The sequence below is a fragment of the Meles meles genome, chromosome 18 (assembly GCF_922984935.1).
Source record: "Meles meles chromosome 18, mMelMel3.1 paternal haplotype, whole genome shotgun sequence".
NCBI lineage: Eukaryota > Metazoa > Chordata > Mammalia > Carnivora > Mustelidae > Meles > Meles meles.
Window position 1 is genome coordinate 8,954,894 of NC_060083.1, and position 21,976 is coordinate 8,976,869.

At 52.4% G+C, this 21,976-nt stretch overlaps 1 protein-coding gene and 7 non-coding genes across 13 annotated transcripts; 7 read left to right on the forward strand and 1 right to left on the reverse strand.

Annotated features, from left to right (window-relative positions):
• Nucleotides 1-106: 106 nt before the first annotated feature.
• TRNAI-AAU lies at nt 107-180 on the forward strand. The gene has a single exon. It is a non-coding gene; the product is annotated as a tRNA-Ile (tRNA).
• Nucleotides 181-586: 406 nt separating this feature from the next.
• TRNAS-AGA lies at nt 587-668 on the forward strand. Its single transcript has one exon. It is a non-coding gene; the product is annotated as a tRNA-Ser (tRNA).
• Nucleotides 669-967: 299 nt separating this feature from the next.
• Nucleotides 968-1,041, forward strand: TRNAT-AGU. Its single transcript has one exon. It is a non-coding gene; the product is annotated as a tRNA-Thr (tRNA).
• Nucleotides 1,042-4,154: 3,113 nt separating this feature from the next.
• Nucleotides 4,155-4,226, forward strand: TRNAP-CGG. Its single transcript has one exon. It is a non-coding gene; the product is annotated as a tRNA-Pro (tRNA).
• Nucleotides 4,227-4,738: 512 nt separating this feature from the next.
• On the forward strand, nt 4,739-4,810 carry TRNAD-GUC. Its single transcript has one exon. It is a non-coding gene; the product is annotated as a tRNA-Asp (tRNA).
• Nucleotides 4,811-5,255: 445 nt separating this feature from the next.
• TRNAG-UCC lies at nt 5,256-5,327 on the reverse strand. Its single transcript has one exon. It is a non-coding gene; the product is annotated as a tRNA-Gly (tRNA).
• A 558-nt stretch (nt 5,328-5,885) lies between these two features.
• TRNAW-CCA lies at nt 5,886-5,957 on the forward strand. The gene has a single exon. It is a non-coding gene; the product is annotated as a tRNA-Trp (tRNA).
• Nucleotides 5,958-13,132: 7,175 nt separating this feature from the next.
• Nucleotides 13,133-18,201, forward strand: AURKB (aurora kinase B). 6 transcript variants are annotated; one of them, XM_045986218.1, is made up of 9 exons: nt 13,133-13,231; nt 13,476-13,569; nt 15,242-15,344; nt 15,455-15,509; nt 15,755-15,946; nt 16,228-16,366; nt 16,480-16,628; nt 17,584-17,758; nt 17,893-18,201. In XM_045986218.1, exons 2-9 carry the CDS (start codon nt 13,522-13,524, stop codon nt 18,064-18,066), a joined length of 1,035 nt encoding a protein of 344 aa, XP_045842174.1. In that variant the 5' UTR covers nt 13,133-13,231; nt 13,476-13,521; the 3' UTR covers nt 18,067-18,201. The 6 variants fall into 6 exon arrangements, with proteins under 6 accessions (XP_045842174.1, XP_045842172.1, XP_045842173.1 ...); XM_045986216.1 differs by having other exon boundaries at nt 13,133-13,175; XM_045986217.1 differs by having other exon boundaries at nt 13,133-13,175; nt 13,498-13,569.
• The last annotated feature ends 3,775 nt before the right edge of the window (nt 18,202-21,976 follow it).

Consider the following 21,976-nt stretch of genomic DNA (forward strand, 5'->3'; position numbering starts at 1 on the left):
TTGGGAAGCCCTTCGATTGCTGCTTTGTAGGTGGGGAAGTGGTTTTGCCTATCTATATTTTACTGATAACATTTGTAGAGATTTGAGGGAGTTACGTCTTGTAGCTGGCCGGTTAGCTCAGTTGGTTAGAGCGTGGTGCTAATAACGCCAAGGTCGCGGGTTCGATCCCCGTACGGGCCACAAGCTGTTAGCCTTTTTGTTGTCTATTTTGTTTTTTTTAGCGCGCACCTGCTGTTTACAACCAGAACTTTCTGCGCGGAGCCATTTGACTTTTGATTACAGACGATATCAGATCCGTAGCTTCTCAAAACCTAAATTGCTAGCACACTGCAAGGCCTGGGAGGGAGGTCCTGGGGCTGGGGCGGAGGGAGGCTTCCTCCGGAGCGCATTGTTGGAGGCGGTGGGAGACCCGGCAGGCTGCGGGAGGCGGAGCCCAGAGAGGCGGCGCGGGGCGGGCCGAGACTCCGGGTGCTTCCGGCAGCCGCTGCTTTCCTGGCCCCGAGACCCCGGGTAATTTGTGGGGTGGAGTGTCTGCGGGGCCTGAGTGCTATGATAGGCTGAGGACGAGGCCGCTACTCTCGACGGTGTAGTCGTGGCCGAGTGGTTAAGGCGATGGACTAGAAATCCATTGGGGTCTCCCCGCGCAGGTTCGAATCCTGCCGACTACGTATGCTTTTTTCTCCGACGTCCCCGCCACATCTCCGCTCGGAGACTGACCCCGCAGAACTCCGCTCTCAGGAACGCTCCCTCCGGGGACTTCCCCAGCCCAGCGCTTCTGTCTGGATTGAGATCTTCGGTTTATTCCTTTGGACATTTTGGGGATCCCCTGGGTGGATGGGTGATTCCAAATCCTGCCGCTTTGCTGCTTTGCAAAAATTAGTTTCAGAGAAGTTGGAAGCCCAGCTGTGGCTGGGCTCGGAGCGCTGTACTCCTGTAGTGGAGCTCCGGAAGCGGCCTCGGTATCCTCGGCGCCGTGGCTTAGTTGGTTAAAGCGCCTGTCTAGTAAACAGGAGATCCTGGGTTCGAATCCCAGCGGTGCCTTTATACAACTGCGAGTAGATAACTTCTGTTTTAATCTAAATCTGTTATACTCCCTAACGGACTTGTCGAGTGTTTTTATACTGCAGGAGCAAGGGTCTCCGTTCTGCCCTCGAGTCGCCAAGGTTTCCTGCAAAGACGAGCTCCCCTTCCCTGGAGACCACCGCTCAGAAATCTCGCCTCCCCTCCACCCCCAGGTCTTTGTCTCTGAGCACGTGCTGCCGCCCTGGGGCCGTGTTACCCGGGTGGGGGTGCGGCTACCCCAAAACCCAGCGGGAGGACGTTCCTGGGCTCCTGAGTCCGTTTGTTTTGTTTGGTTCTTCCTTATATTTCTTTGGTTTGGGGCCCAGAATCGTGTATGTATATATGGTCAGTTTGTTTTATTGGAAAGAATTTGGGAGTGGCGCAGTTCCTTCTCGTCGTTAACCTTCTTCGGACTCGGTTAGCTGGCAGTCAGGGTTGGGAGGGGGCGGCTAAACCGTGCTGCCGGGTTTCCTCCAAGATAGTGCTGAAGGGCCCGTCTGGGAATGATGACAGGCCAGGAGCAGGAGAGAGCTCGTTCCCAGTGGGGTCTCCGGAAAGTGGAGTGAGGAAAGGAGCACTGAAGCCCAGCTGGCCAGCGTGCAGGGAAGACTGTGGAGGGAGGAGGCAAGAAGTGGGACCTACAGGCGCTCGGCAGGGCCTAAACCTTCCTGGAAGACAGGCAGAAGGACCTAGATACGATCTTGAAGGAGCTGCTGCCTCAGAACGGCAGGTTTGTACACGGAGCCCGGGTTTGTACAGCACCCTGGGCTGCTGGATGCACAGAAAGGCCCCTTTTCTCCAAGAGCTCGTGGGAAGGAAGAGGAGATCACAACCCAGTGCTCAAAGGGCAGGAACGGCATGGTGACAACAGGGAGAGAAGGGGTATCTCGTGGGGCCCGAGAGTAGAGAGTAGTCCAGGGAGACTCTCTGGAGGAGGTGAGCTAAGTCTTGGAGGCCACGTGGAAATTTGCGCTGTGTTCTACCGAACAACTTACTGTGTCCAGGCCGTTCCTTGATCTAAATCCTGGGAACACAGCAGGGACCAATAAACAAGGAAACTGTCCTAAAAATTAAATTATATAATATGCTAGATCAATGCTACATGAAACAGTAGCACAAGGGGTCAGAGCCTGTGTGTGTGTGTGTGTGTGGGTGTGCGCGTGTCCATGTACTTGTGTGTGTGTGTGCGTGTGTGTGCAGAGACAGGGCGCAGTTCTGGAAACGTCAAAGTCTTGTACCAGGGCCGTTGTGGAAGAGATGGAAAAGAGGGGTTGAATTCAAGGCAAGTTTAAGATTAAAAAACAAAAACAAAAAACCAAGAGGTTAGCATGTGGAGTCTGAAAAAGAGGGAGAAATTCAGGACGATGCCCGGGTTCTACTTTTGGGAAGGGCTGGGGGCAAGGGGTGCCACCAACTCAAATTCTCCAAGAATATTTTTTTCACCCTTTCCCACTGAATCTTTTTCAAACGACTGGGACTACCCAAAGTTATACTTTAGAACTCAGTCTTGCCCTAACTCCTGTTGAAATGTAAAACACGCGAAACTTAAACAGTGATCAGTTTATATCTTCGTTCTTGGATCCTGAAAGTGGGGTCCCTGCGTGGGGGTGCAGGGTATCTGTGAACTCTCTGGTATGGAACGCATTTTACTAGGGAAAAGGGCTACCGCTTTCATCGTGTTCTGTAAGGGACATAGGGCTCCACCTCTGTGCAGATTAGGTGACTGACCCCAGGTTAAGAGAGTGATCACTAGACACTTGGAAAAACTGGGGCCCAAGAGTAGGAAACAGAAATTGCAAAAGGGTAAGGGGGAGGAAGATGCCAGAAGACCAGCCCTGAGCTCTTGGGTCCCCTGAAGAAAAGGACAGGACAGGATGATGGGCTGCTCTCTATTGCCTTCCCCTACTGTCTGGCCGGGGACACCTGGGAAAGAAAAAGCAAAGGGATGCACCCTTCATTGAAGTCTCCCCACCAAAGTATCTGTGGGCTGGGTATTAGGAAGGGCCATGCCCCACAAATCACCTCACTGGGAGGCGGAACAAAATGACAGCCCAGAGATGCTACCGGGAGGGCGGGGGTGGCTGGTCAGACCCTGCTGGGAGAACCCCCTGGAGCAGGCACTGAGCAGAGGGAAGGGACAAAGGTGGCGGGCAGCTGACTCCATCATGTCCTGCCAGGATCCCGGCAGCCCCAGAGTGAGAGCCTGGTGAGTTTATTAAGACCTTAGAGACTCACTCAGCCCGGGAACCTCCAGTGGCCTGGCCTTAGGTCACACTCATGCGGACCTTTGCCTCAGAGCCCCTTACCTTCTGGGGGTCTTGGGCGACAGGGAGGAGAGTCTCCTTCTCGCCCATCCTAGGAGTTAAGTGGAGAGTGGAGGGTGCATGGGATGGTGGGGGTAACCTGACCCTACAGGCTGGAGGTCCTGGAACCAATGCTAGTAGGGATGTTGGGCGTCAGGGACAGGGACGGTCCTGGTCGCCAGACCTGCCGCCTCGCCCCAATCACTCAAGTTGGAAATCCTGTCCCCTACCCTGCTCCGCTCAAATACTCCTCCCCTGGGGCGTCCTCTTGGCCCCGGGAATTAGTCCCTTGCCTGAGTACTGGACCTGCTCGTCGCTCCAGGAGGATGGACAGGTGCAGGGACAGACAGAAGGGCAGGTGTTCACCTGCTCATTCATTGTCCCCAACCAGGCAATTCCACCGCCTGTCTTCAAAGCTCTGCGCCAGAGCACTGGGTCCGAGGACAACGGGCGCAAGCGGGAAGAGGCGGGACCCCATGTTACGCACAGACCCCCAGACGGTGACCACAAGGAGCGGGAACCCGGGCGCTCCGGGTAGTCCTGGAGGGCTGCAAGGGATGGGGACCAGGCCGAGACCACTCCCTCCTACTTCCCCGACGTTATTTCCTGGGAGGAGTCGGAGCTCGCGGGCGGGAGCGGAGATTCCCACACGCGGCTCAGGAGTCCCAGGCGTCGGGGGCGGGTGGTCCCCGCGCGCGCGGCGGGTGGGGTCCGCCGCGAGCCGTGGCCCTAGGACCGCAGCCGGCCTGGTACGACCTCTAAAGGCGTCCGCGAGCATGCTCTCACGTCGGCTCGTTGGTCTAGGGGTATGATTCTCGCTTCGGGTGCGAGAGGTCCCGGGTTCAAATCCCGGACGAGCCCGGCTTCAGTTTTGGCGGAGACCGAAGCGCCCAGAGGCGCTCCTGGACGGAACGGCGGCGCGGCACGCAGACCTCCCTACGAACCCCGTGCGGCGGGCCGGGAGCCTGGAGCGGGTACGGTGCGCTGGGAGGTCTTTTGTTCCGAGCGCACAGCCCGGTGGCCGGAGGGAGCTCGCGATGCGCAGCCGGGCCGGAGAGCCAGAAAGGAGGGCGCGGGCGCGTGCGGACGTGGGGCGGGCGCCTCGCGTTCCCGCCCCGTTTCTTCACGCGCTGCGCGTGTCCCCAGCAGGCCGGTTAGGGCTGCGGATGACGGCGAGCGGAACGCGGCGGGACTTGTCACAAGCCGGTCTCCGCGGCCTCACGGCCGGGCCGCGTCTCCGGGTCGCTCAGGGCAGGTCTAGGGCGCGCGCGTTTCTCCGGCGGGCCCTTCCCGGCGCTCGGAGGGACGGAAGCCCAGACGGGGCGCGGTCAGGAACCAGATATCCGAGCTGGAGAAAACGGTGAGCAGCTTCTTCCTCGTTAGTATAGTGGTGAGTATCCCCGCCTGTCACGCGGGAGACCGGGGTTCGATTCCCCGACGGGGAGTAGCGTGGCGCCTTTTGCTGTTTTCTATCAACCTGCTCGCCGAGCAAGGTACCCGGGCCTGGGCGTGGGGTGCACAGTTCCCTTCGAAAGAAAGAGGCAAGGGAAGGGGGAAGTAAAGGGTAGTTGGTCCTGACTCTCGGGCTCACCGAGTTTGTGTTCGCCTCAGGCACCCTGCGTGGTAATTGTGCGGCTGAAAGAGCCCTTTGTGCCCTCGGGTCAAGGAATGTGCTGACGGGACGCGTCCGCGGACGAGGACCGAGGCTCACAGCCGGACAGACGACACGGAGCCGGCGCCGCGCTTCCTCGCGACCCGGACGCTCGCTTGAGGGTTCGGCTGGGCGGGCAGACCTCGGTGCTGACTGTGCTTCGCCAACGGGGGTCCCCGCAGAGGGGCGATCCCGGAACGGGGGAAAGATTTAAAAATTACAAGAAAAACGGAGAGCCTTGCGTTGGCCGGGAATCGAACCCGGGTCAACTGCTTGGAAGGCAGCTATGCTCACCACTATACCACCAACGCTCGCTGAAAGCGACGGCTCCCGACACTGCATTTCAGTACGTGCGTGGCCGCGCGGCCTGCGGGACGCAACTCCCGGCGAGCAGCGGGTGGGCGTGGATGACGCGGCCCTCGTCACCCCGCGAGAGACTGCGCTTGACCGCGCTCAGCCGACACAGAAGAAAGCGGGGTTCAAGTGACCTAAGTGAAAGCACTTTCTGAGTCACTGGCAGAGCCGGAGATACATCGCAGCTTTGTCGGGGGAGGGGAGAAAGGCGCGGCGGTCGGGACGACCGCGACACGGCGATGGCTTCGTCATCCCCTCCAAATAAGTCCCGAACACACCAGTCGCTTCTCTGCTGAGCGAGCTCCGTGTGTCCCAGAGCTAAGAGCCGACCTTCGCGCCAAGTGCGCCGACGCACACAGGTTCACCCACGGAGGGAGGGTCGTTCCCAGATGTCCACGTGCGGCTCCGAGAGCGACTCCGCCGACCCTTAGGGGAGGGCCCGGAGGACTTAGCTCCGCCCCTTGTCGCTGACGACGGTTCTGTTCACGAGGTCCCGCCAGCCGCGGACTCGGGAAGGCCTCGTGGCGCAACGGTAGCGCGTCTGACTCCAGATCAGAAGGTTGCGTGTTCAAATCACGTCGGGGTCACGGAAGCTTGCTATTTTCCATACCGAGATCTGCGTTGATACTTTTCGGGCAAAAGGGGGTAAAAGTTCTCATCTCTGTAATAGAAAAATACAAACCTCAGTGCCACTGTGCTTTTTCTTTTCCCAAAGTGTATGAATCTTGTCCTAAAATGCAAATTTAGGAATGTCTTTTCTTTCCCCCCCAAATTTAGGAATTTCTTTTGCATCTTGACTGTTTCAGTCAAATCACCCAACAGTGACACCTTTAATCTCATGGATATTTTAGGTATCGTAAGGCAAATCGTTCACTAACGGCTCCGAGCTCTTGCTCAGAACATGTCTCTGGAGCAATAAAGATTCTTTACTGGAAAGGGAGTAGCAAGAATTGATCATTATTATACGTAGCAATTGATTAATTAATTAATTAAATGCAAATGTTCTCCAGACTTCTCAAATGTCACTGGAAGCCCGGAGCCAAGTGCATTTTTGCTGCTTCCGGCCTATGGGGTAGGGGGGCGGGGGCAACAAAGAAATACAGGCCGGCCACTCCGTAGGCCTTGTCCACCCGAGCGGGAGATTTCTTCCTGGACATCTCTTTCCAAACAGTGCCTCTGTTCGAGGGCACCCGGCCTGGGCTGCAGAAGAGCTGTCCGGCTTTCTGTCGGAGCGGTCACTGTGTCGCGTGTGTCCAGACCGAGGCAGACAATCCGCCCTCCCTTGTACAGACTGTGCGAGCTCGAATTGGGAATTGCTGATGACTTAGGGAAGTGACAGCTGCCGGGAGCTCAGACCACCTGACTCGGAAGGCATGTGATGGGAACAGCAGGCGGCCCAGCTCCCCCAGCTCCCCCATCACCCCCCACCCTAAGCGGAGCACCTTTTAGGAGATACTCTGTCAAATAAATAAATAAATAAAATCTTTAAAAAATAATAATTAGGGGGCCTGGGTGGCTCAGTGGGTTGGGCCGCTGCCTTCGGCTCAGGTCATGATCTCAGGGTCCTGGGATGGAGTCCTGCGTCCGGCTCTCTGCTCAGCGGGGAGCCTGCTTCTCTCTCTCTCTGCCTGCCTCTCTGCCTACTTGTGATCTCTGTCAAATAAATAAATAAAATCTTTAAATAATAATTAATTGATTGATTAATTAAAGTGTGACAAAGAAAGCTAAATGATGTGGAGGAGAGAATTAGAGGCTCTGACTACGTCAAAGAGGAATTTAAAAAAGAAGACAATAGAAAATAGTACAGAAACTGTATACATAGACTTAGTTCTTAAAATTTTACCCTGGAGCTTCACCTGTACGCCTTTTATTTCACCAAAAAAGGAAAAAATAGGGCAAAGTTTATTAAGATTTAATTAATCGAATAGTAGTTACACAAGTGCTTTTAAAAAGTATTCTTGATATTTTAAATATTTCATCACTTTTTGTGGTAAGATACGCTTAAGGTACAATTTACCACTTCAACCATTTTATTTTTTTTTAAATATTTTATTTATTTATTTGACAGGGAGAGATCATAAGTAGATAGAGAGGCAGGCAGAGAGAGAGAGAGGGAAGCAGGCTCCCTGCCGAGCAGAGAGCCCAATGCGGGACTTGATCCTAGGACCCTGAGATCATGACCCAAGCCGAAGGCAGCAGCTTAACCCACCGAGCCACCCAGGTGCCCCACTTCAACCATTTTAATGTGTACAATGCAGGGCTCTGTGGTGTACTCACACAGTTGTGCACCAATCACCATGATTTGATTCCAGAACATTCTCATTGCTCGGGAAAACCTGTAGCCAGCCACTGGCAGTCACTCCCCACCTCAACCCCAATCCTTGGGAATATTGGCCAGGCTCCCCGCCCCACCCCACCCCCACAACCAGCCCCTTCCAGACCCTCCTGACTCTACTTCTCATTCCTGAAAGAGGCTCCCAGGTGGATGATGAGAATTCATGTCTTGAAACTTCTTTGGGGGATATCCCATTATCAGAAATTAAAGAGACTAACATCTGTGCCTCCCGAACGTTATACTATCCTAACCATCCTGCCCTGACCTTTGGGTCAGAATCCAATTCTAACCCTTCCTAGTCTTGGGAAAATTCAGTCCTAGCAAGAACAGTGGCATTTCCCCCCCTCATGGCACCTCAAGAATCACTGGGGTTAACAACAGAGATTTTGTTCACGAACTTCAACAGGCAGCTGATGGTTGCCTAATGGATAAACAGATAGCTTTTGTTTTGTTTTGTTTATGAATAATGCAAATCCCGATCGCATGCTGGCCCATCAAATATCTCTGAAAAGCCAAATAGCTTCAGGCATAATGGGCAAGTGGGAATTTAAGGACTATGGGGGCAGGGACAGAGTATTGGATCTATCAGGGCACATCCTACCCACGCACTGTGTCCCCTGACAGATTCCAGAAAAATGGCCCTTCGCTAAGTCATGAGGAATAAAGTACTGGGCAGGTGTTGGAATTTTTACAAAGCTTTTCATTAGCTGGTCTCTCCATGCCAAGTATGTTGATGAAGGCGAGGCCGTTGTCATGGGCTCCCTGACCTTGGGGAGCAGGGTTAGGCTGACCCTAAGACACTTTACCAGTTTCCTTGGCAGTAGTCATGGGTTGCATTTTTGGCCAGCGAGAAATCTCTTGGGTCCTTCTGGAAAGGCTTCTGCTCATCCTGATAAAGGGGGCAGAGACCATTGGCGGCCATCTGGCAATCCTAAGGGACATGTGAAGAGAATCACAGGAAGGCCAGTCCACATCTCCAACAAAACCACCACCTCCCTGCTGACTTCTTGCTAAGAGAACACAGATCCCTATTGTTTGTGCCTCTGCTGACTATGCTTTCTGTAACTTTCAGCCCAAAGCATTACACAGCGCTGGAGAAGCCCATAAGGACTTCTTGGATTTACATCTGGCTGAATCATATGAAAATATGTTTTTGTAGATCAAGGGATTGGCTCTTGGCGGTTTCACATCTTTCACTCACACTCTATAGCTAAGAACCCTCTAGGTCTGTAGACGTGTGTCAGTTAGTACGCTTTTGATGGCGAATAACGAAACTCTTGAGTCAATGCATTAGGGAAGAGACCTACAGGTCCCTATAAGGAAAGTGCAAAATGGGCACTGAGAGCCTGAACGACACCATCAAGGTCTTGGGTTCTTCCCAGACCTTCTACAAAGCTAGCTTCCTTCTCTGGCTGTTCCCTTCTGGAGCACCAGCAGCAGCAGCAAAGGGGGGCTTTGTGGAGAAAAGGAGTTTCTGCCCAGCATTCTGGAAAAGAATCATAAAGTTCCCATTCACTGGGTCGCTTGGGTCACAAGCTGATCCCTGAACCAATGACCAAGACCCGGGAATAAAAGGTGTTGACTCGTGTCGATCAATCAGCATTCGTTCCTAGACCTGCACAGGGGTCAGCTTCCCTCTCAGACCCAGAAACTTCTAGGTGCCTTCTGGAAGTGTGAATGGCCTGGAGAATGGACACTAGCTAGACAACCACACCATCCACTACGACAGGTCTCCATCAAGTTAGGGATTGGGAGTTGGCAGAAACAGAAACAGAAGACAATGGAAACTGACTACCCAGAAGTGAGAGGCGGGGCAGGTGGTTCCCTAAAACCAAGTTAAGGTGTTGAAGAAAGAGGAAGGGTGCTGGATAGGTCATACTTACAAATACCCACTACTTGTTCCATAGAAAACACCCAAATGTACTTATTAACCCAATTATGACATCTGTGTTTGGAAAGAGCAGAGAAGAAGGGAGTGTGGCGGGAAGGAGAAGAGTTAGGTTCCGTCCAATCAATGCAGCCACTGTCGGGAGACATGCATAGAAAGGTCCACTGGTGGAAAATTCCTGCTACAGATGTGAGGGTAAGACTTCAAAGGATAAAATAGTCATGACTCAAAAATAAACCCATGCAGACAATGGAACAGAATAAAGAGGCCGGAAATATGGAGATCCAAGTATCTACTATCACAATATATCAGGAGTAGTTTGCTGTTTTTAAAGATTTTATATATTTATTTGAAAGAGAGAGAGAGAATGAGTTGGGGGGGCGATATCTTTTTGAATCTTGCTTTCCTTTCCTTTAGATAAATGCTCAGAAGTGAAATTGCTGGATCCTATGGTAGTTCTGCCTTTAAGGTTTTTTTTGTTTTGTTTTGTTTTGTTGTTGTTGTTTTTTGTCTTTAAGTTTTTGATGACCCTCCATACTGTTTTCCATGGTGGCCACACCAGTTTGCATTCCCACCAGTGCATGAAGGCTCCCTTCTCTCTAATTCTTCTTCTTTTTTTTTTAAATCTTTTTAAATTTCTTTTCAGTGCTCCAGAATTCGTGGTTTATGCACCACACCCAGTGCTCCATGCAGTACGTGCCCTCCTCAACACCCACGACCAGGCTCCCCCAACCTCCCACTCCCCCCAAAACCCTCAGTTTGTTTCTCAGAGTCCACAGTCTCTCATGGTTCATCTCCCCCTCCAATTTCCCCCAACTCTCTTCTCCTCTCCATCTCCCCATGTTCTCCGTGTTATTCCTTATGCTCCCCAAATAAATGAGACCATATGATAATTGACTCTCTTTGCTTGACTTATTTCACTCAGCATAATCTCCTCCAGTCCCGTCCATGTTGGTACAAAAGTTGGGTATTCACCCTTCCTGATGGAGGCATCATACTCCAAAACTGAATCAGGAAGAAATTGACAACCCAAATAGACAGATATCTAGTAACGAGATTGAAGCAGTGATCAAAAACCTCCCCAAAAACAAGAGCCCAGGGCCTGATGGATTCCCTGGGGAATTCTACCAAACTTTCAAAGAAGAATTAATATCTATTTTCCTGAAGCTGTTTCAAAAAAAATTGAAGCAGAAGGAAAACTTCCAGACTCTTTCTATGAAGCCAGCATTACCCTGATCCCCAAACCAGGCAAAGACCCCACCAAAAAGGAGAGTTTCAGACAAATATCCCTGATGGGTATGGATGCCAAGATTCTCAACGAGATCCTAATTAATACAATCCAATAGTACATTAAAAAGATTATCCACCATGACCAGGTGGGATATATCCCTGGGATGCAGGGGTGGTTCAACATCCACAAATCAATCAACGTGATAGAACAAATCAATAAGAGAAGAGAGAAAACCACATGGTCCTTTCAGTTGATGCAGAAAAAGCATTTGACAAGATTCAGCATCCATTTCTGATTATAACGCTTCAAAGTATAGGGATAGAGGGAACATTCCTCAACTTCGTAAAATCTATGAGAAACACACAGCAAATATCAACCTCAATGGGAGAAAAGCTGACACCCTTCTCTCTACTTCTTGACCCAAACTTAGTTTTTCCTTTCTTTCTTTTTTTCCCCCGAAATTAGTTTTTCTTGTCTTTTTGATGACAACCATTCTAACAGGTGTGAGGCTGAATCTCATTGTGGTTTTGATTTGCATTTCCCTGATGATTAATGACGGTAAGCATCTTTCATGTACTTGTTGGTCATCTGTAAGTCTTCTCTGGAAAAACGTCTATTCCAATCTTCAGCCCATTTTTAAAAAAGATTTTATTTATTTATTTTTTTATTTGACAGACAGAGATCACATGTAGGCAGAGAGGCAAGAAGCCCCAGGGGGACAGGCTCCCTGCTGAGCAGAGAGCCCCATGTGGGGCGGGATCCTAGGACCCTGGGATCATGACCTGAGCAAAAAGCAGAGGCTTAACCCACTGAGCCACCCGGGCACCCTCCATTTTTAAATCAGATTGTTTGTTTGTTTGTTTTTGCCATTAAGTCGCATGAGTTCATTAGCTATTTTGGATATTACCCCTTATCACGTACATGATTTGCAAATATTTTCTCCCATTCACTAGATTGCCTTTTCATTTCGTTGATAGTTCTTGGTGGTGTAGAAGCTTTTAGTTGGATGTAGCCCCACTTGTTTATTTTTGGTCTGAAAAAAGAAGAAGAAGAAGAAGAAGAAGAAGAAGAAGAAGAAGGAGGAGAAGGAGAAGGAGAAGGAGAAGGAGAAGGAGAAGGAGAAGGAGAAGGAGAGGAAGAGGAAGAGGAAGAGGAAGAAGAAGAAGGAAAAAAGAAAGAAAAAAGAAAGGAAAAAGAAAGGAAAAGAAAATTGCGAAGACCTATGTCAAGGAGTCTACAGCCTGAGTGTTTTTCCAGACGTTTTATGGTTTCAGGTCTTACATCCAAGTCTTCAGCCCATTTTGAGTTAATTCGTGTGTGTAGTGTAAGAGAGCGGCCCAGTTCCACCTTTTTTTTTTTTTTTTTAAAGATTTTATTTATTTATTTGACAGACAGAGATCACAAGTAGGGAGAGAGAGAGGAGGAAGCAGGCTCCCTGCCAAGCAGAGAGCCCGATGCGGGGCTCAATCCCAAGACCCTGGGATCTTGACCTGAGTGAAAGGCAGAGGCTTTAACCCACTGAGCCACCCAGGCGCCCCCAGTTCCACTCTTTTGCAGGTGGATGTGCAATTTTCCTAGCACTGTTTTTGAAGGGACCACCCTCTTCCCACCCTTTCCCATTACGTATTCTTGGCTCGTCTTCCAGAAGCTGACTGACCACGTGTGTGCATCTCTCCCTGGGCTCTGTGCTCGGCTCCACCGGTCCACGGGACCGTTTTTAAGTCCATCAAGGCTGTTTCAATGCCTGCACCTTTGTGATGTGGTCCGAGACCAGAAAAACCAGAAAAGCATACACCTGTGGCTCTGTTCTTTCTCAAGATCGCCCTGGCTCTTTGCGTCCTTTGGCGGTTCCAGACGCATTCGGTATTTTTTCCCCGTTTCTGTGAAAATCGCCGTTGGAATTTTGGTGGAGATTGCGTGGAATCTGGGGCTTGCTCCGGGTCAAGGGCGGTGCTGAAATTCCGCGGGAACGAGGTGGTGTGTGTAACAAACGGTGCTGCCACAACGAGCTCCCCGCCCGTCGAGAACAAACCCTGGTTCCTACACACAGGAGGAGACATTCCGGATGGATGGAAATTTGCAATTAGTGAAGGACGAAGACCTGAGAACTCCCGGCTCGGGGATACCGCTTTCCGGCCCCGAACCTCCGGTGGGCGGCGTCTGGCATTCCGCCTCCCGCATTGGGTCCCACGGCCTACGTCACGGGGAATCCAGCCAATGAGGACCGCGCACACACCGCGCTCAGCCAATGGGGCCAAGGCGGGAGATTTGAAAGGGCCTCAGAGGGGGCCCGGCCCGGCAGGTTCAGTCGTTTGCCGGCGGCCGGGAGGTGGCTGTGCCACGGGCGCCAGGTGAGCAGGCGGCCTTTCGCGGGTCTTGCGCTGGGAGAGGGCAGGTGATCAGGCAGGTAGGGGGTCCGTTGGGCGGCCCGCGCGCACCCGCCGGGCTCCTGGGAGCTCAAGGGTAGAGGGAGGGTCCTGGGGGGGCGGGGCGTGCGCAGGAGCAGGGCGGGGCGGCAGACCAGCGCCCGGCGCGCCGGGAGGAGCCTGCGAGTTGGGCAGCCCCCTTTCCGCAGCCCCCGAGCTGCGCTTCCGCCGCGATCGGACAGACACCTCCCTCTCTCGCTCCCTCTTTCTTCCTGCTTCTGACAGCCCGTCTCCCTCGTCTGCCCAGCTCTCCTCCTCCTCCCTTCCGAGGATGGCCCAGAAGGAGAACGCCTACCCCTGGCCCTACGGCCGGCAGACGGTAAGGACTTGCCCACCTCCCCTCCCCCCGCCTGCAGGGAGAGTTCCTGCCTAGGGACTTGAGGTCGTGCGGGGGACGACCCTCCGAGTCCTCCCGGCTTTGCTCCAACGAATGAGTCCCAAGACTTTGCTGGCGGAACCCGGTCTGGGCATTTGCAACTCCATCCTATTGGGTACCGTCAGCTTGAATCTGATCAGCCTACGAGGAGCTCTGCAGGGGTATCTGGGATTGGGACTAGGCAGGCAGGTTTGCCCTGGGGGCCATGACCCCCAGTAGGCTAGACAGGAAGCGGAGAGAGACTCTGAACGGGTTTTTTATAAGTTTCAAAGATTCAGGGTATGTTAAATTAATAATTCGGAATTTATTTTAGCGACTGGTGTGATATCAAAATCTAAATAGATTTGATTTCCAGTTGCCCTAAGACCTGTTACTGGACCGTCTACTTTCTGATTTGAAATGCCACCTTTATGACATAAAATGCCCACCTCTATGTGGCTCTGTTTCTGGACTCTTATTTGTCCCACTTGCTTACTTGTAAATTCTGTACTGATATCACTGCTTGGGAATGGGTTTTGAGGGCACGAGGCTTTCTTCTCTAGGCTAAAAAGAAGGAAGGAGGTCTCACAGGCTTTGCTCCCTTTGGTGGGACTTGGGTATCCTGAAGGGTCCAGCTGTCCCCTTGTCCACCAGCTCTCGCCCTCACGCAGCACTTAGCGAGGCTGACAAGAACAGAGTCTGAAAGAGAAACCATGGTCACTTCTTCGACACAACTTCGGAAGGAGGTTGTGTATATTAATCTGAGATGCTGCAGGAGAGAAATGGTGCAGGAGAGAAATGGTGCAGGAGAGAAATGGTGCAGGGCCATCAGAGTAGCCCCCGGTGTCTCCAAAGCCGGTTGTTGCAAAGGAGTAAACACTGGAATTTGTTTCAACCTTCAAGACCTCCAGGACCTTATCTAAACCTAAATATAAACTCACAGCCCTGAGATCAAGAGTTGCATGTTCTACTGACTGAGCCAACCGGGTGTCCCTAGACTGAATTTTAGGGGACTGTGAGAATGTTTCTGCTAGAATTGTTGGGGGAGGGGTTATTGTTGTTGTTGAAGATTGTATTTATTTGACAGAGAGAGAGTGCGAGAGAGGGAGAAGCAGGCCTCCCCCTGAGCCGGAAGTCCGATGGGGTTGGGGGTGCTCGATCCCAGGACTTGGGATCATTACCTGAGCCAAGGGCAGGCTTAACAACTGAGCCACCCAGGCACCCCTTGTTTTTTTTTTAACCTGGCCCTCTACTCCCCACTGGGGTAGGGGAGGGCAGGGGGAATGAATGTGGGTTTGCAGATGGTACCAGAGAGTTAGACGGGTTCATGCATGAAAATGTGGTGTGGCCAGGGCCAAGGAGGTGAAATGTTCAATGTTGGGGTGAGTCCTCTGCTCCTTATCTTGGGCCAAACTAGGTCGCTTATGAAGAACACATTTTAATACCGAACAAAGAGCGGGGCCTTGGGCTGAGTAACAAAACCATGGTCTCAGTGTTCCTCCCGGAACGGGGGGGTGGCTGGCTGGCTGGCCGGCTGGGTGGGCCGACAGCGAGTACTGAAATGCTGCTTCTAGCACATTCCAACCCGCTCCCCGGGACAAAGGCTCCCTCAGAGGTTCTCGCTGCTCCTTCTCAGACTCAGGCTGGCCTGAACACCCTGCCCCAGCGAGCCCTCCGGAAGGACCCTGCCACGCCATCTGCACTTGTCCTCATGAGCCGCTCCAACACCCAGCCCACAGGTAATGCGGACGCGGGAGGGGACTGAGCTGAGGGGACTAGGGTCTATGGGGAGGGCGCCAGGAGGAAAATGTCAAGGAGGGGGCCCTCAATTCCCCTGTTGCTTCTTTAGCTGCCCCTGGCCAGAAGGTGGTGGAGAACAGCAGTGGGACCCCCAACTTCCCAACGTGAGTACCCAAGCCTTGTGGTGGCAGTTAGAGCAGGGGGGAAGCAAACACGGAGGACAGCAGGGAGGCGGCCACTCGGGGCAGGAGCAGGGACGTAGGCAAGAAAGCCTGATCTGTCCTCACTTCCCTTGGGAGGGGAGGGGCAGGGCTGCGGGCCTGCAGGGCTGAGGGAGAGGGGAGCACGCGGCCCCCTCGGGTGACCCCTCAGCTGGCGCTCGCCTGCCTTCCCCCCCACCTCTCATCAGGCGCTCCTTCACCATCGACGACTTTGAGATCGGGCGTCCTCTGGGCAAAGGCAAGTTTGGAAATGTGTACTTGGCTCGAGAGAAGAAAAGCCATTTCATCGTGGCTCTCAAGGTCCTCTTCAAGTCTCAGATAGAAAAGGAGGGCGTGGAGCACCAGCTGCGCAGGGAGATCGAAATCCAGGCCCATCTGCAGTATGAGTCCTGCCCTCCGCCGACCTCAACCCCTCTGCTCCTCCCCGGGTTCCTCTTTTACCCGCTGCCCCGTACAGACTGCCCCGTAGTGGTTCCTTGGCTCACGGAGCTCCCAGCCCTGGCCAGAGCCCTGAATCCAGAGGACCGCCCCGTCATCGCTGCCAGGCCCCCTGGTCCCTGGCCTGGTCCAAATGCGACCCCACTTGACCCCACCTGGCACTGTCATCTTTCCCAGTCCCTTAGGCCAGGATGCAATCTGAGTCCTGCCCTACCTCCTCCAGGCATCCCAACATCCTGCGTCTCTACAACTATTTCTACGACCGGCGAAGGATCTACTTGATTCTGGAGTATGCCCCCCGCGGGGAGCTCTACAAGGAACTGCAGAAAAGCCACACCTTTGATGAGCAGCGCACAGCCACGGTCAGGGCGCCTGGGCCCTGGGGGGCACCAGAAGGGGAGCCGAGGCGGGGGGTCCGCGCCGCTTGGCACTGGAGGCCCAGGCTTCTGTGACCTCCTGTTGTTGGCCCTCCCAGATCATGGAGGAGCTGGCCGACGCGCTGATGTACTGCCACGGGAAGAAGGTGATTCACAGAGACATAAAGCCGGAGAACCTGCTCCTGGGGCTCCAGGGAGAGCTCAAGATTGCGGACTTCGGCTGGTCCGTGCACGCCCCATCCCTGAGGTACGGTGGGCCTGGGTGTGAATGGGGGGTGCTCTCAGGATAGTACCACTCCTGATCTTGGTCTGCGGAGACGTGTGGGTTTGTCCTCATGTGCCTATAGACACGGCAATCTCTTGACAAAGATAGGAGCCCCCCATTCTGTTGCCCAGATTTCCTGGGACCCACTCACCGGGTCACTGAGAATACGCCCACCTTGCTTGTAAGGCTTCATAGTATTACAGATGCACATTTAACCTGGTCCATTTCTTTCTTTCTTTCTTTCTTTTTTAAGATTTTATTTATTTATTTGAGAGTGAGCCAGAGAGCACAAGCGGGAGGGAGGGACAGAGGCAGTGGGAGACACAGACTCCCCACTGAGCAGGGAGCCCAGTACGGGGCTCGATCCCAGGACCCCAGGATCATGACCTGCACGGAAGGCGGATGCCCAGCCTGATCCATTTCAGCCAGACCTGCCCAATGGGCTTTTGAGACAGCCCTAGTTTAACCATTCCCAGTAATTCTAACATGAGCGTTGCCTTTATTTTATTTTTTTTATTTTTTGAGATTTTATTCATTCATTCATGAGAAGCAGAGAGAGAAAAGGGAGAAGCAGGCCCCCTGGGGAGCAGGGAGCCCGTGGCAGGATCCTATCCCACGATCCCCTGGGATCGTGACCAGAGCCGAAGGCAGAGGCTTAACCCACTGAGCCACCCAGGCGCCCCTGAGCGTTGCCCTTAGATCTGATTATTTTGAGATCCATCCCTCCTGGTGGAAATCCTGGGGCAGTGTGTGATTCCACCCCGGGACTGTGGGTTCTGTCTTTACCCCTGCCCCAAAGGGCCCTGTCAGAGCCTGGTTGACATAGTCCCCTGGAGCATCCTGGGGTTACTCGGCTGTCTGGGGGGCAGCCGGGAAAAGAGAGATGGTTTGTCACCTGGGATCGCTGCCTCCCCCCGCCACCTGCCATCCCACCCAGGAGGAAGACGATGTGCGGCACGTTGGACTACCTGCCTCCGGAAATGATCGAGGGCCGCACGCACAACGAGAAGGTGGATCTCTGGTGCATCGGGGTCCTCTGCTATGAGCTGCTGGTGGGAAACCCACCCTTCGAGAGCGCTTCCCACAATGAGACCTATCGGCGCATCGTCAAGGTGGGAGGGTGGCCCCGGGGGGGGCAGAGGCCAGGGGCTGGCAGGCGCTGGGCGCCCTGGAATTCTCCAGATGGAATGGGGAGGTGGTTGAGGGTAACACTAAGGGGGCCCTTGTCCTTCCTCGACTTCTGCAGGTGGACCTGAAGTTCCCCGCCTCCGTGCCCTCGGGAGCCCAGGACCTCATCTCCAAGCTGCTCAGGCACAATCCCTCTGAACGGCTGCCCCTGGCCCAGGTGGCCGCGCACCCTTGGGTCCGGGCCCACTCCCGGAGGGTGCTACCTCCCTCCGCCCTCCAGGCTGTCCCCTGACTTGCTGCTCTCATTGATTGCGTTGTGTCTGTTTGTGTGCCCGTATACGGGGAGTTGGAGGGGCACCTGGCCTGTTCCTTTACCTGTCTTCTGCCCCCTGTGCATTTAATAAAGGCTGAAGCTTTTTATACGGATGAGTTTAGATGGTTTACATGCAGGTGGAGACTGCTGGGGGAAGGGGGTTCCCCTGGCGGGAGAGGAGAGTGAGAATCGAACCTGCACCACACCCCCTTCTGCGCCCACCCTCCTTCAGCTCCCAGCTTCCCCCACCCGTCTCCCCTTGTTTCTTCCCCTGCTCTGGCGGCTGGGGCCTCCGCTCCCCTCAGCTGCGCCTCTAGTCTTTCCTTCTGGTTCCGCCTCTGCCAGCCTAGGAGCAACTGAACAGGGCCTTCCCCCAGAAGCTATCTCTGCATTACTGCTCTGCTGAGGATCGTGCCCAGAACACAGAGAGGTTGCAGAGTCCACCGAAAGTCACACAGCTAGTAAGTGGGGAGAGCCCAGTTTTAAAGTCTATATTCGTTGGGGCGCCTGGGTGGCTCAGGTTATGATCCCAGGGTCCTGGGATCAAGCCCCGCATCGGGCTCTCTGCTCAGTGGGGAGCCTGCTTCCTCCTCTCTCTGCCTGCCTCTCTGCCTGCTTGTGATCTCTGTCTGTCAAATAAATAAATAGAATCTTTAAAAAAAAAACAAAAAAGCAAAACAAAAAAGTTATATTCCTTAATGCGTGCTTGGATGGTCCTATCAATACTTCCGGGCGGCACACACATTTATTTTATGGGCGTATGGATCCCAGAACTGGAATAAGAATTGCAGTTTTTACCGTTCCTGTGTAGTCCAGGGAAAAAGGGTTCCTTACCAGATTAAGAAAGGGTTTGGATTTTAGGTGTCCTCACTAGATGTCAATTTTTTTCAAAGGTTTTCTCTTCATCGATTGGTTATTTGCTCGTTGAATCAACGTGAGGTATGGGAATACATTTCTTTCTTAGATTTCATGAAGTTTTGTTATATTTTTTAAATAAATGTTCTTATTTTTATTTGATCTTAATTACTGATGTGCCACCGCCGTTCCTAGAGCTGCCATAACAAATTACCGATAACAACAACAAAATACCGAGGTGATTGATTGATTTAAATTTTTTTTTTTTTTTAAGATTTCATTTATCTATTTGACAGAGAGATTACAAGTAGTCAGAGAGGCAGGCAGAGAGAGAGAGGGAGGAAGCAGGCTCCCTGCTGAGTAGAGAGTCCGAGGCGGGGCTCGATCCCAGGACCCCGAGATCATGACCCGAGCCAAAGGCAGAGGCTTAACCCACTGAGCCACGCAGGCGCCCCTTGATTTAAAATTTTTAAAAAAGATTCATTTATTTATTTATTTGACAGACAGAGATCACAAGTAGGCAGAGAGGCAGGCACAGAGAGAGAGGGAAGCAGGCTCCCCGCTAAGCAGTGACCCGATGCAGGGCTCGATCCCAGGACCCTGGGATCATGACCTGAGCCGAAGGCAGAGGCTTAACCCACTGAGCACCCCCCAAGGTGATTTTATTTTTTTTTTATTTTTTTTTTATATTTTTTTATTTGACAGAGAGAGAGAGGTCACAAGTAGGCAGAGAGGCAGGCAGAGAGAGAGGGAGAAACAGGCTCCCCACTGAGCAGAGAGCCCGATGCGGGGCTCGATCCCAGGACCCTGAGATCATGACCTGAGCCGAAGGCAGAGGCTTAAACCACTGAGCCACCCAGCCCCCCCCCACCAAGGTGATTTTAAAACAGAACATTGACTTAGGACCCACCCAGATAATCCAGGACAATCTTGTCTCAAGATCCTTAATTATATCCCTCTTCCAGCTTTGGGTGGCTCCAGGCATTTCTGGGTGTGAGGCTGCCCTACTCCCATCTCTGCTTCGGCTTCCTCCCGTTCCCCTTTTCTCTCTGTCTCCTCTGTGACTTAGTCATTGACTTAGGACCCACCCAGATAATCCAGGACAATCTTGTCTCAAGATCCTTAATTATATCTGCAGACTCTTCTCCAGATGGGGTAAAAAGACTCTTACCCATGGGGTAAAACGAAGGATGTTGTAAGAATTTTTTTTTTTTAACCCTGGTTTTCTCTCCCTTTTCTTCCACTGCCAACCCCAACCCCCTCCTTCCTTCGGCCAATGAAATCCACGGGGTCCCAGCCCCCCCCCCCAACTCCACTGCTGACACGCTGATTCAGGCCACTGGCCTCCTAAATGTTCCCACTGCTTCTATTCCTGGCCCATCCTCCACTCCAAACTCATTCTGTGGCAAGGTCCTCTCCCGCATTTCAACCCTGGTACACTAAAGAATCACTAAGAAAATAGAACTCTCAGACTAAAGTTCCAACGTAATCGGCCAAGGTTGAGACCGAGGCGTCTGTCTGAGTCTAGAGATTCTGCCCCTCCCTACCTGGAGCTCCGCTGCTCTAACCCCTTCCATCACTAAAGCATGAACTCCTTGCTGTTCCTTGAACACTGCCAAATTCATTTCTACCTCTGGGCCTTTGCACTTGCTCTTCCCTCTGTCTAGAATGGCACCTGCAGCCTCCTTTGAGTCATGGGAAAAATCAGGGATTCTGCGTTATGACCTTTGGTTGGTGACCTGTGCTTGACCCCTCGGAGACGTTTCTGAGAGGCATTATCTCCTTGCTCATGAAAATTCCACGTATTCTACCAAGAGCCACCCCCTTGGCACGCCTGGGTGGCTCAGTGGGTTAAACCTCTGCCTTCCGCTCAGGTCATGATCTCAGGGTCCTGGGATCAGTCCCGCATTGGGCTCTCTGCTCGGTGGGGAGCCTGCTTCACCCCGCCTTCTCTCTGCCTACTTGTGATCTCTCTCTCTGTCAAATAAATAAATTTAAAAAAGAAAGAGTCGCCCCCTTAGTTAAATAATGTGATGGTATGACATTATTCCATATCCCACAGAAACCCTACATTCCACCCCACATCCTCCCGAAAGACTTTCCTGATTTCTGGGCCAGTGTTGTGGGCACTGGCAAGACAAGAGAGGTGGTCTGCTCCCCTCATTGTGGTCTAATTGGGGGTTGCGGGGAGCTCTGCAGAGGATCGAGCTTTAGCTTCTGGCTGGCACCCCTGAGTTCTAGTCTTCTCCACTGTTCATTAGCCATGCATCCTTGGCCAAGTGGCTTAATCTTTATGAACCCTTGAAGATGGAAATAATCCTATCTTTTTTCTAACATGGTCTGTTCTCAAGTGCAGTAATGTGCATGGTATAAATAGCATTAAAAAGTCTACTCTCGGGGCGCCTGGATGGCTCAGTGGGTTAAGCCGCTGCCTTTGGCTCAGGTCATAATCTCGGGGTCCTGGGATTGAGTCCCGCATGGGGCTCTCTGCTCCGCAGGGAACCTGCTTCCCTCTCTCTCTGCCTGCCTCTCTATCTACTTGTGATCTCTCTCTGTCAAATAAATAAAAATCTTTTTTAAAAAAAAAAAAGAACCCTAAAATGCTGAATCTTTAAAAAAAAAAAGTCTACTCTCAGGCATCTAGGTGGCTCAGCCAGTTAGGCCTCTGCCTTCCGCTCAAGTCTTGATCCCAGGGTCCTGGGATTGAGCCCTGTGTTGGGCTCCCTGTTCAGTGGGGAGCCTGCTTCTCCTTCTCCCCGTCTCTCACTCTTTCTCCGGAATAAATTAAACAATTTTTTTTTAATGTGATCAAAATTATTCTTTTAATGTAAGGGATGAAGTCATTGCGGTTTTTTGTTTTTGGTTTTTTTAAAATTTTTGTTTTGGTCCAAATCGCTCGTCTCTTATACTTGCACCATTTATATAAATTGATCCCAAATGCCACCCTTTTCTTCATATATCAAATTTCCATATACAGGCATTGCGTAGTTTGCAACAAAAAAATAGGTGTGTTCAGGGAGTAGCGGGGGAAAAC

Bases quoted from the DNA above. Each gene is read 5' to 3' on its own strand.
- AURKB (XM_045986218.1), top strand. From the start codon at position 13,522: ATGGCCCAGAAGGAGAACGCCTACCCCTGGCCCTACGGCCGGCAGACG. The intron at 16,367-16,479 runs GTCAGGGCGCCT...TGGCCCTCCCAG, and splicing joins ATGAGCAGCGCACAGCCACG to ATCATGGAGGAGCTGGCCGA. The intron at 17,759-17,892 runs GTGGGAGGGTGG...CGACTTCTGCAG, and splicing joins CCTATCGGCGCATCGTCAAG to GTGGACCTGAAGTTCCCCGC.